This window comes from Protopterus annectens, chromosome 17.part0 (genome assembly GCF_019279795.1).
Source record: "Protopterus annectens isolate FY-2018-M chromosome 17.part0, PAN1.0, whole genome shotgun sequence".
NCBI lineage: Eukaryota > Metazoa > Chordata > Ceratodontiformes > Protopteridae > Protopterus > Protopterus annectens.
The window spans coordinates 13,081,042-13,105,047 of record NC_056751.1 but is presented as its reverse complement, the minus strand read 5'-3'; the positions used below and the strand labels follow the sequence as shown (position 1 = coordinate 13,105,047).

The 24,006-nt window shown below is 40.0% G+C and overlaps 1 protein-coding gene across 6 annotated transcripts in view; it reads left to right on the top strand.

The window, feature by feature from the left end:
* The window catches only part of CSGALNACT1 (chondroitin sulfate N-acetylgalactosaminyltransferase 1), a 981,568-nt gene that overhangs the window by 844,234 nt on the left and 113,328 nt on the right, over nucleotides 1-24,006 (top strand). For all 6 annotated transcript variants that reach the window (XM_044059411.1, XM_044059415.1, XM_044059413.1 and 3 more), the window contains one exon: nucleotides 6,157-6,258. In XM_044059411.1, coding sequence (XP_043915346.1) covers nucleotides 6,157-6,258 — 102 coding nt within the window. The remainder of the gene's footprint in view (nucleotides 1-6,156; nucleotides 6,259-24,006) is intronic.

The window sequence follows — 24,006 nt, the reverse complement described above, 5'->3', positions numbered from 1 at the left end:
TAAATCACCAAAGTAGAATTTGTGAGAAATGCATCTACACTAAGAATCTGGAATCCTTGCTCTTTCGTGCACAGAACAGTAACACTGAACAGATTGTCAGCTGACATAGGACACCTCCTACGCAAACCATGCACTCAACACATAAACCATCATATGGGGAGGAACTCGGCAGAAACCTATTTAAACACCAAAGACTTTCAAAACACAAACATGCTACACTTAATACAGCACCTACAGCACTCAATACATATTAAAACACAAACACCAAATAAGCCCTTAAGGTAAAGCACACATAAACAAATGTTTTAGTCATAGGTGACTTCATTGTGAGACCTACAGATGTCCCACTCCCCAGGATGGACAAGGAGAAGGTTACAATCAGCTGTCTATCGGTTGCTCGGATCCATCAGATCACACATACACTCAAGTCTCTCAACAGCAAGTACCATTATGACTCTGGCATAGTTTATGTTGGTATGAATGAGTTGAGATGTACTTCACTGGACTATATGAAGGGAGACATGATTGAGCTCTGTGAATATGTGTCCCAGGCAGGTATGTCCCTAGCCGTGAGCAGCATTCTACTCTCACCTAGGATGATAGCACAATATAAACAAACAATGATTGACTTAAATGATTAGCTTAATATTCAGAGTTGCAGTTCATGTAGCTGCTATCACGCCTCTGTCTTCTGAACCACATAAACTGATTTTTTGCATATGTTCACAAAACAGAGAAGAGTAATGTTAGAGAATCTGAGAGCTTGCCATTAGTAAACTTTGTAGAAGCCCAAAACTAATTTAAAAAGATTAAAAGTACAAATTCATTCACAACTACCAGCTGTGGAATGCCATACCACAAGCAGCTTTCAGACATCTGTGAACATTTTTGGAAAAGCAAGCTAAAGGTATAAGGCAAACAAACGTAAACATCTCGTGAAAAATATATGTTGTTTAAAAAGTGTAAACAATGGCATTATTCAGTAAAAACTGTTCCTTTTACTGATAAAAATTAACACATTCAAGTCTTTATATCAGCACAATGGTACATTATTATGCAAATATTGTGGAAACTGTGCAACCTAGAGAGACAGTATCCATAGCTGTTTTGGTAACCAGGCTGAACTTTTATGTGATAACACTCAAATCCTTTCTGGGTGCTTGCTTTCTGAGATATTTTCAGAAATATGAACATTTATTTATGTATGCATAATTTATACTGTAAATAAAACACAGTATCTCTAAAGCTGTAAACTTGCAGTGCCAAGTTTGTGTGACAGTTTTCATAAGCATCCTCCTTAATGTTTCAGCCGATGGTGGTTGTCTTTCGGCTTTTCCCGGTTAGGGGTCGCCACAGCGTAACGCCGGTCTGCTAATGACTGGCAGCAGATTTTTACGTGCCGAGTTGCCAGCTCTGACGCATAACCTTCAATGAAGGTACGCCCATTCACGCATGTCTCCACACAGAAGACGCTCTAGCTGAGAATCGAACGGGATAGCATGTTACTGTGAGGCATGTAATATTTATTATTATTTTTATTTTAACATTATTTTACCAGGATAAATCCAACTGGACACGAAGTGCCCGTTTTTAGTGGAGTCCTGGGGAGAAAAGCTCCAAGGAAGTTAACAGAGTACATACATGGTTTAGATAACAATAAAAAACTGGTATACAAGGTAAGAGAAACAAAGAAGTACAAGAACAATTTTGTAAAACAAAACGATACTCAAACAATAAGATACTCAGGAGTAGAACCCCTATTTGCAATATTTACAACAAAAAAAAATACATATTAGGTGAGTATATCAGGTGCGAATATAGTGTATGCACTGGAGGCATACAGTGGGTCACTTATATGGAGTAGTGGGTCTGCAAGGGGGGGGTCTTTGCAGTTACAAAGAGGGTTAGCATAGAGGTGTGAATTAAGAAGGCCCTTGAAGGTGCTTATGTGACTTTGTAGCCTGAGTTCAGGTGGGAGTGTGTTCCATATTTTAGCAACATCATAAGAGAATAGTTATAAATATAAAGCAAAAATCACTGGGGCAAGCACGGCAATAAAATCCACAAATGTTTAATAATAAGAGAAGGTTAGCGCTTTCATTCCAACTGTCCATTTAGTTTCAGCTTTCTCAATACAATTATCTAAATCACCACCTCTGTCATTTAATTTAAAACACTGCAATACTAAAAAACAAAAGGTGTGACCCACATTGTCCTGAACATGTAACAGTTTGTATGTTCCTTGTATTTGGTAGCATTAATAGAAGTTTTACATGCTTTCATAAAGAATGGAAAGCAGCTAGCAAGGTCTCCAGTGCAGTGCATCATGCATTGACACTGGTGTATATTCTCTGTCTCCCACTATATTTTACATGATGCCTCTATAATAAGTGCAAATCCAAGGATTAATATCTCCACTGCAATGCACCTTAAACAAGCAACCTTTGTAACATGTTGCACCTCATAACCTGCCCTTTCACATTTTCTCTCTCATTAATTTCAAAGTCACGTGGTTAAGGAAGCCAACTTCATACAATGTCAGGATGCCACAAGAAGCTGTGTGTGTGTGTGTGTGTGTGTGTGTGTGTGTGTGTGTGTGTGTGTGTGTGTGTGTGTGTGTGTGTGTGTGTATGTGTGTGTGTGTGTGTGTGTGTGTGTGTGTGTGTAGGATATACACTAGAAGGTACTATAGGTGTAAAAGTGTTAAAGCAAGGCTGGCTTGTGATGGTGGCAAAGATTTCTTAATAAGCTATAGTTAACAGGGACAGAGCTAATAATGGAAAAGTGAGGAGTACCACTTCCCTGGGAGAGGTCAAAGCCAAGCCCAGCACTGGAATAACACTTGGAGAGACTGAGTGTATAGCATGTGATCCAGCTAGTAAATAAATGCATGGCTTGAGTATTGATATCTGGCAGCTGTGTAGAAGCCCACATTAGTTATGCTTTTGGTTACTATTAACTTACATCCCCATAGAGTGTAAAATAAGAGACAGGAAGTCTTTACATCAGCACAGTAGAATTGAATAATACAAACCCAATATCTGACTTACTTTACTTAGCCAGAAATAATGTGGAAATGAAAAGTCTTGACTAAGTAAGAAAACAGTAGGCTGGCAAGTGGAAGGGAAAAAAATCATATAATGATGTAAGTAAAATAACACTGTTTTTTGCTCTTATTTAAATGCAAAATGAATTATGACAAAAATGGTTTCTTTATAAAAGTAGACAGTACTTGGATTTAAAAAAAATAGTTCATTCACGGGAGCAAACCACGGCAGCACATAAAAGCGGCAGTTGATGTGAAACAAAAATAAAGTATCCTAAATTGCAGAAAGAGACACTAATTGGGTATAAAAATCAATCCTTTATTAACAAAAAATCGGAAAGCGCTTTCACCTCCAGGGCTTCATCAGACCGTACAGCTTTATAAAAATGCAAACATTTATATACCTACTCAAAACACTAATGATGACCTCATAAATTAGCTAATCAAAATCTGTTTATAATCAGAATTACAAATAGTTACACATTAAACTCTGTGATACAAAAATTGTTGACATAAAAATTCATTAACATAAAAAAAATTTTAAAAATAAAAATAAATCACAACCCTGTAATAAAATATTTGGAAATACTTCTAAAAACATTGCTTGCACCCACCATACACTAATAATAACATATACTCTAATATTTGCACCTACTTATTCACTTTCAGTTTCCTAATTTATGAGGTCATCATTAGTGTTTTGAGGAGGTATATAAATGTTTGCATTTTTATAAAGCTGTACTATTTTTTGAATATTTTGTTTATTACTCTTTTTTCATGGAAGCATTTAATTTGTGGAAGTACAATTTATATTTTTTATTTCAAATTCTAGTACTTGGATTTAGATTCTAATATGCATGACCTAGGAGGCCCCATGTTTGGTATTTTCTTCATAATGTGCAATGTATGCACCTTGGGCCATGCAATTAATCCAGCATTTTTTTCTATTTAATGTGCAATTCAACAATGCTAATATTTAATTACTTAGCCATACATCATTGATGGGATAGTTGGCAATATCTTTAAAGATGAACAAGTCATTTTGTGTGTTTTTCTGAATGAATAGTAAATCAAGTTATATGATTAGGTATCATTAATCTTTTCTTCCACAGGATTAGAGAAAATGTCATCAATGTTTGTGTAAAAAAGTAAAAAAATAAATAAACTGGATTCATATGACATGATTGTGGTACCTAATGACATTCTTAGGCTAACAGTCCGTTTTATTAACTATGTTGATAAAAATCTGAACCACTCAATGAAAACTGATGCGTTGTAATTCCCGTCCATAATGGGTTTTATAAATTAATTGCATAACATCTTAATCTTAACTGAGCTATTGTCCGGGTCTAATATCATCTCTGAGATCTGGAAACGTAATCACTTTTCCAAAACAAAAAGAATGAGAGGTACAGGTTACCTCCCACCTCCAAGAATATCACTGTTCTGGTGGTACAAGGTTCAGAAATAGCCTGCCTTTTGTTAGTTGCAGTCAAAAATAACCTCTAGGCACACATGCATTATAAATAAAACATTTACTTTCATTGGCAGTGAGTATTATGGTAGGACAGTGCGCCAATCAATCAGTCATATAGTTCTAGAAATATTGAACAGTTCAAAATGGTAGAATAATGAACGTAACATAGAAATTAGTTGAGGAAAGTACTTCACTATGCATTCTGTTAGGAAAATAATTCCGTGAGAATTACCATTGCACTTTTAAGCAGTATCAGAGTACATACATTACGGATGTTCATTCTGCTGCCTGTTTCAGGGAAAGCTGCTTTATCTCCCATAGCCCTAATGTACTGACCTGTCCTCCCTGTGTCCTGTTACTACTTGATCTTCACCTCTGAGGTCACCTTGAGTCATGACAGGTTAGCCTGTTTAACAGAAATGCACTGTCACTGACAATGGCTTCACTCACGCAAACAAAATTAAAAGCGGTGGTACTATACTCCAAACCAGTAAAAGTCCAAACGAGAAACGGAGAATGAAATCCAATTCTTGAGCCACACGCAAACAGTTGCAGCACACAATGCAGGATTCTGTATTAGTGTAGAGTTCAGTGTACAGTGTTTTATAATCTGTATATCAACAGTTGCACCACACAATACAGGATTAGCATTGTACAACTCAGTATATGTTGTCTGCTACATGGTCATCTGTATCCATAGCTGCATTTGACTCAAATCATGTGTTTTTTAGGTTTTCTTATATAGGATCACCACAGTAAGCTAATGATCCAAACCAGGAGAAGTGATACATTCACCCTGGAACTTATGATCATCTATCACACCAAACAACAAGGCCATACATGATAAAAACCAAGTCCCCTTTTATTGTTTACACTAATGTTTGAATTTACTTTAAATTCATTCTTACCAAATACTATAGAGTAAAATACTCACCATTCACTCATTCCCTGATGCTCGCTTTGACCTGTTTGAGGTTATGACTGAACCAGAACCTCTCACAGCAATGAGTAGGGATTAAGAAAGCAAACCAGTCCAGGAAGGATGATAACTTTTCCACTGCAAGATGATGCATAAATCAGTGTAAATGAAAACTCTGAGGTTTATGCCTCTGTGAGCATTATAAATGGTTTGATTTGTTTCTGCACTCTAAAGCAATATTCAATATAATATTGCTACAACAAACATTGCAAAATATGCTCCTCATGCATCCTCCATTCAATCATTTTTTTCATTTCCTATATTTTTACTTACATGTACTCGTGTTTAGGAAATATCAACATGGCATTGATTGACTGACCTGAGGAAAAAAATGCAAATGTGTTTTTGTGAGAGACCTGGGCTCAAATGATAATCCCAAATTGTGAAGAATCTTCTTTGAGCAATGTTATTTAGTTAATGAAGATGTTGCTTTTATTCTGTTTTAACATAAACAAAACATGCTAACTCCAGGATAATCTAATATTTCCACTGGTACAGATCATTAATTTTGAGGAATGAAACTGAATTTGTTGTGTGGAGGATATCCGTGCACACAATGTTAATTTTTAAACTTCTCCTAACTGATATCTGTATTACTGCTGTGCATGTAGTCTCTGGCACCTGCTAATCTGACCATTTTGTTTTACCTTACAGGGAGGTATGCATTCAACAAGATGGGAGGGTCTACCTAACTGTAGTCTACTTTGGGAAGGAGCAAATGAATGAAATCAAAGATATCCTTGAAATAAATGCCAAGTGAGTACTATATGTATAACTCTTGACCTATGGAAGGGGCATTTCTGTTTAGTACAAGCAATCACTCACCGCAACAACTGTAGAAACCCAACCTTTGGAAACCCTGGAGTTAAACAAAATATGCAGTTCCCCAATTTCTGAAGTGTAAGAAACTGCAATGGATGTATGGATGTATCAGTGAAGATTCAGAAATGTTAAGGTTTCCTGAGAGAGTTACATTAACAAGCCTGTGTTTTGAGCTGCAAAATGTATTTGCTATAAAACTATTCATAGGTTCATAGGTTGGTACTAGGCTATTGGCCCTAGGGCCTATGCAAGCCTAGCCATAACAATTCCCTGGATATTTCTTCCCACAGTATTTACTTCTCTGGACCCCTGTCTAGCAGGGTGACTGACATGATCCCCGGGGTGAATTTCCTATCTCCCATCCAATCGTCAAGGTTCCTTTTGAACAAGTAATATGCATCACAATGTTTAGTGGTGACATGTCACAACTTTCATTTGTGGCATATTCACAAACTACTCATTGAAAATAAGGAATCAGTTTTGAAGGAAAAAATGTAAAACATCCAGATGCCTGTGAAATGCAGGATTCCAAGGAACCATGGGTTTCCAATAGGAATGCTATGCCACAGCAATCTAGCTGAGTTCCTTCACTGGGTAGCCATCTTATTACATTAGAAAAAGGCCATGGATGTGGCCTTCCTTCACTTTTTAAAATGTACTGGGTAGGTAGGCTGCAACAGGTACAGTTTTCCATCAATGTCATTTTGTGCAAAAGACAAGCAAAATGTTACAAAAAAGCATCAGATTATAATACATAAGGAAAGGTTATAATACTTTGATTTCAGTCATAGCACATATCATACAGTATTAAGAAATGTAACAATATTACATATAAGAGAGTTTCATTGACAGTTTTCCAGATATGTGAGTCCACAGTCAGACATTTACAATAATTATTTATATTATAGCTTAAAATAATGTAGATGAAAGGCTGTCATCAGGCATTGTTATTATACCATATCTTAAAAACAATAATTATGCACTCATTTTAAGTATTTGCATAAGCACTTCACAAGCTGAAGTGAAATCAAAGTAACTAGAATTAATGCCCAACGTGGTATATCTTACACAGAAATAATGGCACCACTTAGGGATGTTGTGAGGTACAATATCACAGGCAGAAGTCCATAGCACCCCTTGAAATTCAGTTATTTCCTCGTAATACCCATCCTGGAGGATATTATGGTACCTAGAAAATGGTCTGTCTAGTAGTTGTTTGACATTAGTTTTATTATTTTTTTATATTATTTATTTTTATAGTTTTGATGCAAAATAGTACCTTCAACTAATGTTACAAAGTTGAGGTAGGATATGTAATTGTTGCTGGAGGAAGTATTTTGCATCAAAAATATAAAAGTTATCTAAAGATCTAATAACGTTTACTCAAAACACACACACCTAAGTATATACACACACACAGATATACACACACACACACACACACACACACACACACACACACACACACACACACACACACACACACACACGCACACACACACACAGGGTTTTACAAACTGATAGTGTGAATATGATCTGGCTACCATGAGACAGGTGAGCACACAGAATGTGCTGTAGTTTTGAATATGATCTGGTAACCATAAGACAGGTGAGCACACAGAATGCGCTGTAGTTTTGAATATGATCTGGCTACCATGAGACAGGTGAGCACACAGATTGCGCTGTAGTTTTGTAGTTTTGAAGATGATCTGGCTATTTGAATATGATCTGGCTACCATGCAACAGGTGAGCACACAGATTGCGCTGTAGTTTTGTAGTTTTGAAGATGATCTGGCTATTTGAATATGATCTGGCTACCATGCGACAGGTGAGCACACAGATTGCGCTGTAGTTTTGAATATGATCTGACTACCACGAGACAGGCGAGCACACAGAATGCACTGTAGTTTTGAATATGATCTGGCTACCATGAGACAGGTGAGCACACAGAATGCAATGTAGTTTTGTAGTTTTGAATACGATCTGGCTATTTGATATGATCTGGCTACCATGAGACAAGGCGAGCACACAGAATGCACTGTAGTTTTGAATATGATCTGGCCAGCATGAGACAGGCGAGCACACAGAATGCATTGTAGTTTTGTAGTTTTGAATATGATCTGGCTATGATGAGACAGGTAAGCACACAGAACATGCCGTAGTTTTGAATATGATTTGGCTACCATGAGACAGGTGAGCACACAGAATGCGCTGTTGTTTTGAATATGATCTGGCTACCATGAGACAGGCGAGCACATAGAATGTGCTGTAGTGCCTGTGTGCTTGTCTGTGTCAGTGCAGCTCCTTGTAACTCCTGCTGCTGCTTCTGTACTCTGTCACCTCTGATTTTTCACTTGCCATCCATAGCTTTAAAAAATGGAAAGATAAAACAGAAGCAGAAGACTGTGATGTCTACAAGACTGTATTTGGCAACTGTGAAGAAAGATGGTGGCAGTTTCATTTTTTTCTGTGTGGCTTTGTGGTGGTGTAATACCTTTCCATGAAGCAGGAGACTTGATTTTCACCAGGCTTTCCTTGTACATTAGTACATTGTTGGGCAACACTTGTTCTGCAGTTCTGCTTCAGAATTTTTTTTTCTAAGTCATAATAGATACTAAGGTGTAGTAAACAAGTTGTTATGCTGCTGAAATTCATTAGGTCTGAGTAAACAGTTTTAATCAAGCAGGTGTATGCAAGGAGCAAGTGAATAGGAAGGGTTAGCTCTATGAGAGAGGAGTATTATTAATAACTGGGCATCTGTCCTAGAGATATATGAAAGTATGGCAGAAAGGGGGCAATAGTGTGTGATTAGGTTGGTACTGACTGCTGAGGACACTGCTTTATGTAGGTGAGACTGACACTATCTCAGTTATGATAAATACTTATCCTGGGTCCACCCAAGACTAGGACGTAGCAACAGCAGTAACATGAATTGATAGCTTAGTCTGAATATAGCATGACTAATGGTGTTTCTGATGTATTACTGTGGGGTGTTTATATATAACTACTTTGAGGAAGGTCTTCTCCACTACATGGAGGGAGACTCGTGTCTGCTCTTAGCAAGGGGGCCATCTAGTTATGACCATAATGGACAAACAGTAAAGATGGTGACGAGTATACAAGTTAAAAGGTGAAGTGCAAGGCCTTGCATAGAAATATATAGTTAAGGGCAGGAAGAAACAGGTAGCCAGTTAGCTTTTGTCAGAGTCACACAACATGACTAATTTGGTCAAGAAAGTCACAGATCTGCTACTTGCAAGGGTTTAGCACTGCTTAAGGAATTGAGTACAAACAATGAAGGTGTTTATTCCAATTTAGGAGTCAGAACACTCCTCTCCAATAACAGACTGTCCTTCTCTTACCTGTATATTTTAAGCACATTAGTGCTTTGATGATGGTGTCACCACTGTAATGGTTTAACAGTAATGCAGGTTTCAGGAAACCACACTACATCAAACAATGCAAACCACGTGGCAAGGTGACTTGTCTTCCAAAATGCTTTATTTGAATTCTGGTTTTGAATTGTTAATGTAACTGACATAAAACTTTTATTTAATAATTTTCTGCCATTAATAATCCATATATTTTAAACAAAAACACAAGCGATGCATTTTAAATAATGCTTACAGCTCTGGTTATGTTTTCAGGTGTGGTCTTTCATTGTTTTTTGCCGCTATGTCTGCTGTTTCTAGTTCAAGAGCTGTCAAATGACCTTATTATTATTCAGTTATTTATGCAAGTAGAAGGTGCACTTATTTGCTAAGGTGGATAAGGAACCAGAAAACAGATTGTTTTCATCTAGGTCCTTTTATTTTTACTGGCTGCGACCCCCATAGTCATTCTTATTACATGACAACATGCCCTCACATACACAAACACCCACTCACCTCGTTTACAGACACACGCATGCATGCACACACACATGCACCCACATACAGACACACACACCCACCCACCCACACACCCACCCACACACACACACACACACACACACACACACACACACACACACACACACACACACACACACACACACACACACCCACCCACACACATTCAACAGCAATAATAGTACTTTCAAGCCAAGCAATTAAAACAATGCACTGCTTCAGTGTTGCTTGCAGCATTATTTGAAGTTGAATTTGAATTTCTTATATACTGTGTCTACATATGACAGACACCTGGTGTCATTTTTTGTAGGTACCTTCAGCATAACTGAGCAGAAAATAGCTTGAATAAAGAAACAAATAAATGTAGGCAAAGTCTTGTAGAAATATTTCCTTTTCTTTTTTTAATGTTGCCTTTAAAACTTCCTACTTCTGCTCGCCCTCAGTCCTTCATCTGCCACACCAGCTGCCTGCTATTAATAGTACGTATCCCATATTGAGCAGCATTTACCTTCTCCGAGGATGATGCAACAAAATGAACAAAAGATGATTGACTTTAATAATTGACTTAGTTTCTGTTGTCATTCTATGGGGGTGCAATATTTGTCAGCTTGGAAAGAGATGGTCAACAGACCACGCTGCTTTGCCAGGGATGACCTGCACTTCCCCATCTAGGCTTTTGAATATTAGCTAAAACATTATCTTCTCCCATAGTACCTTTGTTAGGCAATGCCAAACTGAAAGTACTTCTGACATAGCAAATCAAAACAAAGAAAATCTCAAGGTATTACTGCTCAATGCTAGGAGTCTAAACAAGAAACTCCACTCCCTAGAAGCTCTCTTCACCCTAGAGAATGCTGATGTCTGTGTGGTCACTGAGGCATGGTTTAAAGCCACGGAGAACACACCAACAGTGCAAGGTTATAATGCCTTCCAGACATTTAGACAGGCTACTACACAAACAGGGACTAAAGCTGGAGGTGTCTCTGTTTACATAAGAAATAAATATACCTCAAGGCTGGTCCAACAGGACAATGCACTTGAGCTGCTCCATGTTCAAATCACCATAGGTAAAATCCAATACCACTTCCTTACCAGCTATAGGTCCCCCTCTATGACCCAGGGAGACCATACCATATATTGAAACATATTACAAACACCATCCAACCCAATACCATAATCATGGGCAACTTTAATTACCCCAGTATTTAACTGGGAATTCTATACGACACCAAACATACAGGCACAGAGATTCCTGGATTTTGTAAACACAAACTCCCTGAACCATATAGTCAGTACATCAACCGGGGTGTAGCCATACTGGAGCTAGTCCTTACTAATATGAGAGAGTGCTGCACACCCCCTACTTGTATTGTCTTCCCTGGTAAGGTCATACCACAAAATGGTCTCTTTTGAAGTAAAAACAAAACCTGGACCCCCAGCTAAACCTGGAATATTTGGGAATGACAGTAAGACTAACCTCCTACTATTAAGTGATAACCTGGCAAAATTACAAGCCCTATAAACCCTGAGAAACCCTGCCTATGCAAAACTGTTCAGAGAAACCCTGTAAAGCATGTTAGTAGCTGCATAGAAGCAGCTGTACCTATCAAGAAGTGCAGAACTAACTAAAAAGAAAACAAGCCACGTTGGTGGAATCACAAAATCAGTAGGCTGTATAACATTAAGAAAAAAATCATGGCAAAAATTAGGAGGTGCAGCACCCAGCAGGATAAAAGCACTCTCATCAAACTATAACACCCCTTGCTATCACCAGGGGAACAGGTCCTTAATGCTCTTTCTAAGGTCAAGAACACTGCATCAATGGTCCCAGACAATATCCCAGGATGCCTTCTAAATATCATGAAACATGACCCATCAGGGCCTCTGGAATTGCTATTTAACTATAGCCTCCAAACAGGCTTCATGCCTCATGAATGGAGAACAGCAACAGTCATCCCTCTGCACAAAGATGGACCATCTACTGACCCTGGAAACTATAAGTCTTATATGTAAAGCCATGGAAAGAATTATCATGGAAATGATCAATAGTGATATAGTAAACCTCCAGACACTGGACCCAACCCAGTTTTTTTTCATCAAGGGCAGATTATGCCTACTCAACCTGGTGGACTTCTTTGAGAAGATCAACAAAGCAATGGATGAGGCAAATGATTCACACTGCCTACCTCGACCTGGCCAAGACTTTTGACACAAAAACCCACTCTGGCATTGTTGACAAACTCAGGAGGTTAGGTACAAATTTGTATGTCCCCGGTGGATAGCCAACTGGCTTACAGACAGGACCCAGGAAGTTAGAATTGGGGAGTCCACCTCTACAAAGACACAAATCACAAGTGGTGTCCCTCAGGGGGTCAGTCCTTGGACTGCTCCTTTTTGGCATTTACTTCTCTGAAGTCAAGGCCAATGCCAGTGGTCTCTGGCTGACTAAATTTGCAGATGATTGCAAATTAGGAGCTGTCATTGAATCCCACACTGACACAAATGTTTTCCAGGAGGGGCTGAAAGAGATAAACAACTGGTGTCAGAGCCATGGACTAAAGCTAAATGCTAAGAAATGCATAACAGTATCTTTCAGGAATCCATTCACCCCTGGTAACTATCATATTGACAACACACCCGTTAGAGCTAACCCAGTAGTCGGGGACTTAGGGACGCACATAGATAGTAATTTAGCCTTTGATCATCATGTGTTTACAGTGGTGAGGAAATCATTCTATGCTGCACAACTTATAAACAAAAGTATGGCATCTAAATCCAAGGAAGTCATTGTTCCACTGTGTTTGGCATTCATCAGATCTATCATTGAGTACAATGCCCCCTTATGTATGTACCTAACCAGGCATATCCAACAACTGGAACGTCCACAGAGGTTCCTCACTAAAAGAATACAGGGCTTAAGTAAAATGTCCTATGCAGACCATCATAAGGCTCTATCCCTGTATTCTGTATCCTACAGATTTTTGAGGGGAGCTGTATGCCTGACATACAGGGATTGTCAGACCCCACTCTGGATCTCCTGCATACCTGTAAATCAAACAGCACCAGAATTACCTGTTCTAAAGACTTAAGCCTTACTTGTGATATAAATAGGACCTGCTGGAGAGACAGGTATGTATCCCAGAGATTACGCCATCTCTAGAGCTGGCTCCCCATCCATGTGAAGCAGAGTTCCTCCCTAACCCATTTCAAGTGCAAGCTGGACAATTAGATGGGGAACAGGAAATCCATCCATGGTTTAGCACCTATGTCTCTAATGCACACAGGCAACCTGTAAATTGTTAATCTCCCAAACCCTAGCTTGTAAATGTTTCATCTCCCAAGTCCCTGCTTACACTTATCAAGGGTATCACAACTTGTCAGAGATTTGGGATGCATAGCTAGGTGTAGAAAGGCCCTTGTGGTCATTAGCCTATGAACCTATGTATTTTCTCATGAGCGGGAAAAAGACCTGCTAGTTGTGGAATTGAGCATGGATGGGCTGGACTCTTTCTGTGACTTCCTGACACTATAAAATGTAGTGTGTTACATGAGATTGTGTTTCCCACCTCAGCATTTAGCCTTAACACATCTAACAGGCACAGACTTCAGAGGCTCATGTGTTTGTGTGCTTCTGCTTCCCCACCGGTTGCCAGTTAAGCAGCAATATGACCTGCATGCTGTCCTGAGGAAGAAGCACAGGCCACCATGCAGCTAAAGGCTCTCTCACATGTTCTGCACTGTACCCATTACTGAAGGAGGGTCTCTGAACAGTATACAAGTAAGTGGGTGCCAAGGCACAGCCCCATCATACCCATTACTGAGGGAGGGTCTCTGAACAGTATATAAGTAAGGGGTGCCAAGGCACAGCCCCACCATACCCATTACTGAGGGTGGGTCTCTGAACAGTATATATAAGTAAGGGGGTGCCAAGGCACAGCCCCACCATACCCATTACTGAGGGAGGGTCTCTGAACAGTATATATGTAAGAGGGTACCAAGGCACAGTTCCACCACAACCATTACTGAGGGAGGGTCTCTGAACAGTATAAATGTAAGGGGGTGCCAAGGCACAGTCCCACCATACCCACTACTGAGGGAGACTCTCTGAACAGTATATAAGTAAGGGGGTGCCAAGGCACAGCCCCACCATACCCATTACTGAGGGAGGGTCTCTGAACAGTATATAAGTAAGAGGGTGCTGAGGCACAGTTCCACCATAACCATTACTGAGGGAGGGTCTCTGAACAGTATATAAGTAAGGGGGTGCCAAGGCACAGCCCCACCATACCCATTACTGAGGGAGGGTCTCTGAACAGTATATAAGTAAGAGGGTGCCGAGGCACGGTTCCACCATAACCATTACTGAGGGAGGATCTCTGAACAGTATATAAGTAAGGGGGTGCCAAGGCACAGCCCCACCATACCCATTACTGGGGGGGGGTCTCTGACCAGTATATAAGTAAGGGGGTGCCAAGGCACAGCCCCACCATACCCATTACTGAAGGAGGGTCTCTGAACAGTATATAAGTAAGAGGGTGCCGAGGCACAGTTCCACCATAACCATTACTGAGGGAGGATCTCTGAACAGTATATAAGTAAGGGGGTGCCAAGGCACAGCCCCACCATACCCATTACTGGGGGGGGGTCTCGGAACAGTATATAAGTAAGAGGTTGCCGAAGCACAGTTCCACCATAACCATTACTAAGTCAATGTCTTTGAACAGTGTATAAGTAAGGAGATGCAAAGGCTCTTGGTGAAACAATGTCAACCAGTATCATTTTGACACATGCATTTTCTTGAACAGCTTGGGTTCTAGTCATTTCTCTTCCTAATCCATCTGATGGTAATCCTATAAATCTCTAATCTCCATGGAAGTAAAAGAATATATTGGAAGTAAAAGAATGCATTACAATTATTGAAATAAGAACATTCCATTTTTCTTTTCAGATTTTTTATAATTTACAGTAGAAATCTTTAGACTCCATTTTCTTTTCATTATGGTAATTCCTCTGCATTATTTTGATACAGCTGATAAGAATAAAGCACATTACAAACAATGAGTGCTGTATAAAGAAAGCTGTAGCTGTATCAGCACTAAATCTTTGGCAAAATGCAAGACTTTCTCAGTGAATGGATTGATTCAATCACTTATTCACTCTTTCATTCATTCTTCTATTACCTGCTTAATACACTGTAGGAATGCAGTACAGCTGAAGTTTAGTAAAGTACTTAGTGGGCAGAAAGCAGATAAACTCATCCTGAGCAAGGGCACCGACCTATCAAGGGATTTGGATGTGTGCACGTGCACACATGCACACACACAAGCAAACACACACGCACACAGTTTCACATGGTACATGCACCTGTGGGCAATTTAAGAGATTTCCAGTTCACTTATGGCATGTCTTTGGCTTGATGGATCACCTGCAGAAAGCCTGTGAAGACACAAGTAGGATATATAGATTCCACACAGAAGGCAGCCCAGCTAAGAAACGAGCAAAATAACCAAATTTTGTAAGTCAGCAACACTAAGTCTGCACCACTGCTCCACCCTGTGAAATAATGTTCTTCACCATTTGTTTCAGTTTAGCAAAAGTAATATTAAATAAATAGAGGAATTCAAATAGATTAAAATTTGTGTAGTATTTTTCTTCATAATACCTGTCAGTGTTCTCCCACTTCACTTTGATGACATTTTAATCCATTTAATGATTTAAGAAAATTATGCATTTTTATTGTTTTTTATAAAAATATGATCTCTGTTTTGCATGAAATAGCACTGATAACCGAGTAGAATAATAACCTAAATAAAAATTTTAAATAAGCAATGTGTACAACATCATATATTTCTAATATCAATCCCAAATTTCATGGATGTGGAACATGGCACTTCGTGCTGCATTGATGTCATAATGTGCATTTACTTTTAGACTTCTTAAGTAGCCTATTATGAAGGTTCTCACAGACAATGAATTCATATCATCTATTTCAGAAGTCTCTCAGGCCCTGACGAAAACTTAGTGATACATTAAAATAAGTAATGCAATGTACTTGGCCTGTAATGGATGCTGTTATACTAATGTCTAATTATAGAGCACTGTTTTATTCCAAAAACATTAGCTTCCTGACCCAGTCTACATTACACTTGGCAAGACAGACTTTTGTTTTTTATTGGCATTTACAGGTTTTTTATTGGCAGATAAGTATTTGCTAGCATATTTGTTATATGCTTTAAAGGAAGAACAACTACATTATAAACTTTGTGTGTTATATTTTACGTACATTTATGGTATCTTTCTCTTATTCGAAGGACAAACATAAATATGCTATTGCAAGTGGTTCAAGAAATGGTGACTGTTTGTAGTTAACCATAATACTAATACACAGAAAAAAATCCAAAAGGATGTAATGAAACAGTTTGAAACTAGATGAATTACATCTGGATTAATGTAGCTCTTTATACCTTTTAGGTGATGTACTCTTGCCTCTATAGACACTAAGTACATCATAATATTTGATTTTCTAATTATATGCTGTACAGTAAATGCCTTTATCTGACTTAACTTTCATAATTTACCTACGTCATTTCCAAGGTTAGGTTCTATGTTAACCATCTTTATTTGATTGCAGGTCAATGTAGCAAATGCTAATATGAGTGAACACTTTTTGTGGCTGTAAATACGAGCAAACATTCTTTAAAATGGAGTTGTAGCCAGCAGCCACTTGTATAAAGTCGTGGTACAGCAGGGACAGAGACTTTGTCATTACTCTGCTGTCATACGATTTTGGAGTTGGTATATATAATCAGCAGGAAATGTGAAGAGTGCAGAGGGCCCTGGTGCCCTGCAAAAAAAAAATAGTTTTATTTTATTTTTGATCATTTTAGTTTCAGACTTAAGTGATTGTTCTTTCTTACTTTGGTATTATGAGCGGTTGACATTTGATGAGACACTCCTTTTTACCATGTTGTTAAAATGTGTTTTAGGTGTACAGGTAGGTACTAGGCTATTAGCCCTAGGGCCTATATAAGCCTAGCCAAAAAGGTACCCTGGCTTTCGCCACCCAAGAAAATTATTTTCCTGTGCCCCTGTCGAGCAGAGCCACAGAAGTGATCCCTGGGGTGAATTTCCTATTTCTCATCCAATCATTCTTGAAGAGTGCTAATGAGGAGCTCTGTTTGACATAGATAGGTTTCTTCCTGTACTATGTAATGTTTGCTGAACAAAATATTTGAATGTAATATCTTTATCATTTGCTAGCATATTGAACCAATCTGTTCAACAACGGATGAATGAAAAAGCAGGTAGGTGGTTGTGCATGATTGATATTACAGGAAGTCACTTTTGTTTAATTTATTATGAGACTTTATGCAATAAGTTGATAATGCGTATCTTGACATGGCAGCATTTTCTCTCTGCAGTAGGTTTATGCAAGGTCAGCACTAAACACACAGACTCTATGCCATAAGACACACACTCTCACATAAGTCAATGGATTTTTCTAGACAATGTTTGCAGGCTGTAATGTACACAGGAGTATTGTTAAGAAATATATATTAGGTTCACCTTGGTGGCTTTAATTCTCTGAAATGATGTTTAACCCTTAACACTTCATTCTTACTGCCCAGGATATAGTTAAGCCGTATGAATGATGTTAATTGTTAAGGACAAAGCTAATGCATTCTGTAATCTGTATATGGCATGCAGTTTCTCAGGGCAGTCTTAGTTATTGTTTGTGTCCAAGAGTGTACAGTTGTATATCAGTCCACAACCATAGTAGTAGATTATTTAATCTAGGTGGCGCATTCAATGATTTTGGTCCATCTGTGTAAAATATGTAATACTAGATAGCCAAAACAGGATTTCTGCATTACCACATATATGAATGATATTCACAATTTTAATTGCAGATGTGATCAGAGTTAATCTGGTGGCACAGAATGTACAGTTACCATTTGAATTACCAGTCACATGCACTAGGATGGACTTTAACCCTAGGAATCCACACAGACAGGGAGAGACAGAGGGAAAAAATGAAACAGTTCAGCTGTCATCACTATCTCATATCCACAAGAAATCCTCTGTAAAACAGCATACAGATGTGATAGACAGACAAAACAGCATACAGATGTGATACACAGACAGGATTTGCAGTTTACACAAATTATTTCCCATGGTTATCATTGTTTCATAGTTTTATAGTTTCATAGTATAATACTAGGCTATCTGCCCTGGGGCATTTGTAAGCCTAGCCATAGTGATGTGGCTTTTGCCACCCCATGAAATGGTACAAAAATGTACAGAATAAATCTAGAATACTGTGCCTCTGTCTAGTAGTGACACAATGAAGGTCCCCTTATATAATAGAATTAGTTTACTGTGCCCCTGTCTAGCAGTGACACAGATGTGACCCCTGGGGTAAACTTTCGATCTCCCATCCACTCATCAAGATTTCTCTTGAAGAGAGTCAGTGAGGGGCTCTGCCTAATACGAACTGGGATCCTATTCCAGAGCATGGGAAGCCTCTGGGTTATGAATCTATCCCTCCAGCATGTCCTATTCATACTTGTGCCGAGGTTTAAGTCTTTAGCTCTCGTGGTCCTGATGGATTTGGATTTTTTGAGGTGGAGCATGTCCATCAAATCCTGATTGGACATGGCCTTGTACGTCAGGCAGAGATCACCCCTGAGCAGGCGGTATGCCACTGAATAGAGCTGAAGTTTTTTTAGTCTGGCTGAATAAGACATATGTTGGAGACCCTTGATCCTTTTGGTGAGGTACTTCTGTGGTCTCTCCAGCTGTTGCAAGTGCCGGGTGAGGTACATACCAAATGGGGCATTGTACTCAATCATGGGTCTGATGAGGGAGGAATATAGGGGTACAATGACATCCTTGGATCTGGATGTGAATCCCTTCATGATGAGGTGTGCAAGGTAGAATGTTTTTCTAACCACTTTGGCAATGTGGGTGTCAAATGAGAGGTCGCCGTCTACTTGGGTCCCCAGGTCTCTGATTACTTTTTCCGTACTCAGTGGGTTGCTGTCTATGTGATAATTTGTGGATACTTTGTTTTTCCAAAGGGATGACTATACATTTTTTGGCATTTAGTTTAAGGCCGTGACTACGGCACCAGTTGTCCGTTTCAGTGAGGCCTTTTTGTAGGATGTGTGTGTCTGCTGGTGTATCGACTATGGCTCCTAGTTTACAGTCATCTGCGAACTTTGTCAGCCACAGCCCTCCCATGTTTGCTTTAACATCTGAGAAATAAATGCCGAACAAGAGGGGTCCCAGGACAGATCCCTGTGGGACACCACTTGTGACCGGCTTTGAGTCTGACATTGCTCCAGCAATTTTAACTTTATGGGTTCTGTCCTTTAGCCAGTTTGCAACCCATCTAGTGACATAGGGGTTTACTTTTAAGCTGTTTAGCTTATCTATGATGCCTGAGTGGGGTATTGTGTCGAAGGCTTTAGCCAAATCCAGGTATGCTGTATGGACTGCTTTGCCCTCATCAATGGCTCTAGTGACTGTTTCGAAAAAGTCAACCAGATTTAAAAGGCAGGATCTGCCCTTCACAAAGCCGAACTGGGTGGGGTCAAGTGTCTGTAGGTCCCCTATGTCTCTGTTTATGAGCTCCATAATGATTCTTTCCATGGCTTTGCAGACCAGGCTAGTTAAGCTTATGGGGCAGTAGTTTCCAGGGTCTGTAGAGGCACCCCCCTTGTGGAGTGGGACCACTGTTGCTGTACACCAGTGTACAGGTTCATATCCCGAAGTAAGGCTAAGGTTAAATAGCATTTTTATGTGTGGGTTTAGCTCCTCTTGGAGTTCATGTAACACGCACCCCGGGATACCGTCAGGTCCCATTGATGCTGTGTTTTTTGCTTTGTTTAGGGCGGTTCTCACTTGGACATCTGAGATGACAGGGAGATTACATTCAGCTGGGATAAGTATTTCTTCTTTTGGGGGTGAAGGAGGCGAGAAATTTGCACTGAACCTGTCAGCCAGAATGTTAGCAATATCTGTGGGTTCAGTCTATTTTTTGTTGTTGTGAACCAACTCTGAGCATATCTGAGGGTTTCCGCCCAGGTTTCTAACATAACTGAAGAAGGCTTTGTAGTTATCTTTAGTGTCCTTAGTGATTTTTCTCTCAAAGTTTGCCTTGGATGTTTTTATGAGAGAACGTAGTTTTCTGCTAATGTTGATCAGAGACGTCTTCCCTTCATGGGATTTCGCTCTGACGTGCAGTAGCTTCCTTCTTTTGTTATACAATTTGTTTATGGCTGAGGTCCACCAGACAGGACACTTACATTTGGTGGAGAGGGACTTGGATTTGTTTGGGATTGCATGATCCATGCATTCTTGGATATGTCCATAGAAAGCATTTGTGAAGGATTCGGCATTGCTGGATGTGGTATCCACTGGCACAGTGGGCTTAAAGGATACCATCTCCTTCTTAAGAAGAGTGAAGTCTTCTTTTGAGAAGTTTTTCACTGTGGTCTTTTGTGCTGGGGGTGGAGGTGGGATATGTATATCCAGGGTGATTAGTTTGTGGTCAGATCTCACTAGTGAGGGGTATACTTCCGGTGTGGAGCATTTTGTCCCCATGTTTGTGATGATCAGGTCTAGTATATTATCTCCCCTAGTGGGAGAGGTGACTAGTTGTTCCAGTGCATTTGAATTTATGAATTCCAGGAACCTTTGGGCTAGGGTATTAGGGCTAGAATAATGTACCCAATCTATGTTTGGGTAGTTGAAGTCTCCCAGTATGATGGTATTTTGTGCTACATTCATATCCTCCAATGTCTTCAGGAAGGCTGAGTGGGGTTCTTGAGGTTGGGAGGGTGGTCTGTAACATGCTACCAGTTGTATAGCAGTTTTGCCTATGGTTAGTTGCACCTGTATGGTCTCTGTTGCTTCATGTGTTGCTACTAACCTGGAGGTGTGGGTGTCCTTTATGAATATGGACACTCCCCCTCCCTTTGTGGTTCAGCCCGGGTTTTGGGGCCGAAAAGCATGATACGAAGTATAGCCTGGTAGCACTGGGGTGCTCTCAGGAGCCTTGAACCAGGTTTCAGTTACTGCACAGATGTCGATGTTCTCCATGCTGAGGAGTGCATCAAGTGCCTGCATTTTGAGATTTAGACTTCTGGCGTTGAGCAGCATTACCCTTAGTTTTTTTCCATTTTTGTTTTCTAAGGAGGTGGGTTTGTCTTTTGAGCCTTGCCTAAAAAAGGCACTATGGGGGTGGCAAGAGCCTTTGCCAATATCCGGAAGCCCAGTGGTGACAGGTGTAAGCCATCCCTTGCAAAGCAGCGTGGCTTGTCCAACATATCATCCCAGGCAGACAGACATTGGATCCCCTTAGAATGACACCAGTACTCGAGCCAATTGTTAAAGCTGATCATCTTGTCTTTGTATTGTGGTATCATTCTTGGTGAGGGCAAGATGCTGCTCAGGGTCAGGGTCATACCAGCCTGGGCTACATAATCGGAGAGCTCCTCTATGTCTCTTTTCATGTAGTCCAGGGAGGTACGTCTCAGGTCATTCACACCAGCATGGACAATGACGGAGTCATATTTGTACTTGCTTTGGAGTGACCTGAGTGCGTGTGTTATGTGGCGGATCCTAGCCCCCGATAGACAGCTCACAGTCACCTTCTCCTTGTTCAGCCTGGTCAGTGGGACATCAGTGTGTCTGACTATGGAGTCACCTATTACTAGTGTTTGGCCTTAAGGGCTGCGATTGGTCGACACACTGATTTATTGAAGTATGTGTTGCATGTGTTTTGTTTTGAGGTGGTGGATTTTTGGATGTCTGCTTTGGGAGCCTCTGTTGTTTTGGTAAGTTTTTTATTAGAGCCTCCGAGTATGTCTTTGTGTTTTTATGTGTTTGGTTTGCAGTTGTGGTAGGTCTATGTGGGACTGGGATTGTTGTGTGTGTGGTTGCCATCTCCTCCTGTCTGGTCATGCCAGCCCTGGGTTGAGAGAGTTCAGCCTCCAGTCTGGCTATATAGTTGCATCTCTCACACGTATTTGTGTTTGTTGGGAGGAGGAGAGGGTTGTCTGTGTACATGAGACAATTGTAGCATTGTCTCAAGATGCCCAGATTGGCCAGCTGAACTGGAGACGACGCCAGTAATCTACCACTCGACATGCTAGAACAGTATACGGGAGTGGTATACCTTTAAGGGAAGTGGGTATTCACAGGGGTGGTAAGTAGATGTAGTGCTTTACTTAGTACGAGAGTGCTTACTTAGTAGAGAAGTATTGAGAACAAGTGCTAGGCTTATAAGACAGTGAGTAGTCTGGTTATACTAAGAGTGGAGCTTCCTTAAGGGAAAATTTAAAGAGCAAACTTGGCGGAGCCAGAAAAAGTTCAACCTTGTTTAACCGGCGCTGCGCTATGCGCACGACTGCGCAAAGTTGTGCAAAGGCGGATTTTAAACAGTGAACTACAAAATAGCTAGGAATGGTCCCAAACAACCAATTACTACAGCTTCTTGTGCTGAGGTCACTTCCCCCAAGGACAGGTAGGCTGCTCAAGGCTCCCCACTCCCACTGGTGAACAAAGAAACTTCCTTCTATCCAAGTAAGGTAATGGACAACACAGGAACTACACCACAGCCCAGAATACAGCAATGCCTGAAAACTGGTCTAAGCTAGTCGAGAAAGGCGGGAAAACAAAGATTATTTTTTTGTTTTTTTGTTTTTTTGGTAGAAACACACAGAAAATGCAGAGACAGTGATAAATTAGTTACACAGGCTAGCACACTTTAGTGGGCAGCCTCCACAGTTAAATTAAACAAACAAACAAGCAAACTTTCGATCAAATTCGACTAAATGTAACTTTAAGTGCAGATTTTAAAATAATGCAGCAATCAGTTAAAAAACAGTTCAGGCTAGTTCAAAGTAAGCTACAGAAGCTATTTCCAGTGAAAAAAAGCAAAGATACTTAAATCCAGAAGGTAGTCGCTTTTTCGAGTTCCTTGCTGCTAGGACCACTCTGTAAACCCACGTGGAGCTTGTCTGAGCAGTATAGCCAGAAAAAAACGCCCAGAGGTGGATTTTAAACAGTGAACTACAAAAGAGCGAGGAATGGTCCCAAACAACCAATTACTACAGCTTCTTGTGCTGAGGTCACTTCCCCCAAGGACAGGTAGGCTGCTCAAGGCTCCCCACTCCCACTGGTGAGTAAAGAAACTTCCTTCTATCCAAGTAAGGTAATGGACAACACAGGAACTACACCACAGCCTAGAATACAGCAATGCCTGTAAACTGGTCTAAGCTAGTCGAGGAAGGCGGGAAAACAAAGATTATTTTTTTGTTTTTTTTGGTAGAAACACACAGAAAATGCAGAGACAGTGATAAATTAGTTACACAGGCTAGCACACTTTAGTGGGCAGTCTCCACAGTTAAATTAAACAAACAAACAAGCAAACTTTCGATCAAATTCGACTAAATGTAACTTTAAGTGCAGATTTTAAAATAATGCAGCAATCAGTTAAAAAACAGTTCAGGCTAGTTCAAAGTAAGCTACAGAAGCTATTTCCAGTGAAAAAAAAGCAAAGATACTTAAATCCAGAAGGTAGTCGCTTTTTTTTGAGTTCCTTGCTGCTAGGACCATTCTGTAAACCCACGTGGAGCTTGTCTGAGCAGTATAGCCAGAAAAAAACGCCCAGAGGCGGATTTTAAACAGTGAACTACAAAAGAGCTAGGAATGGTCCCAAACAACCAATTACTACAGCTTCTTGTGCTGAGGTCACTTCCACCAAGGACAGGTAGGCTGCGCA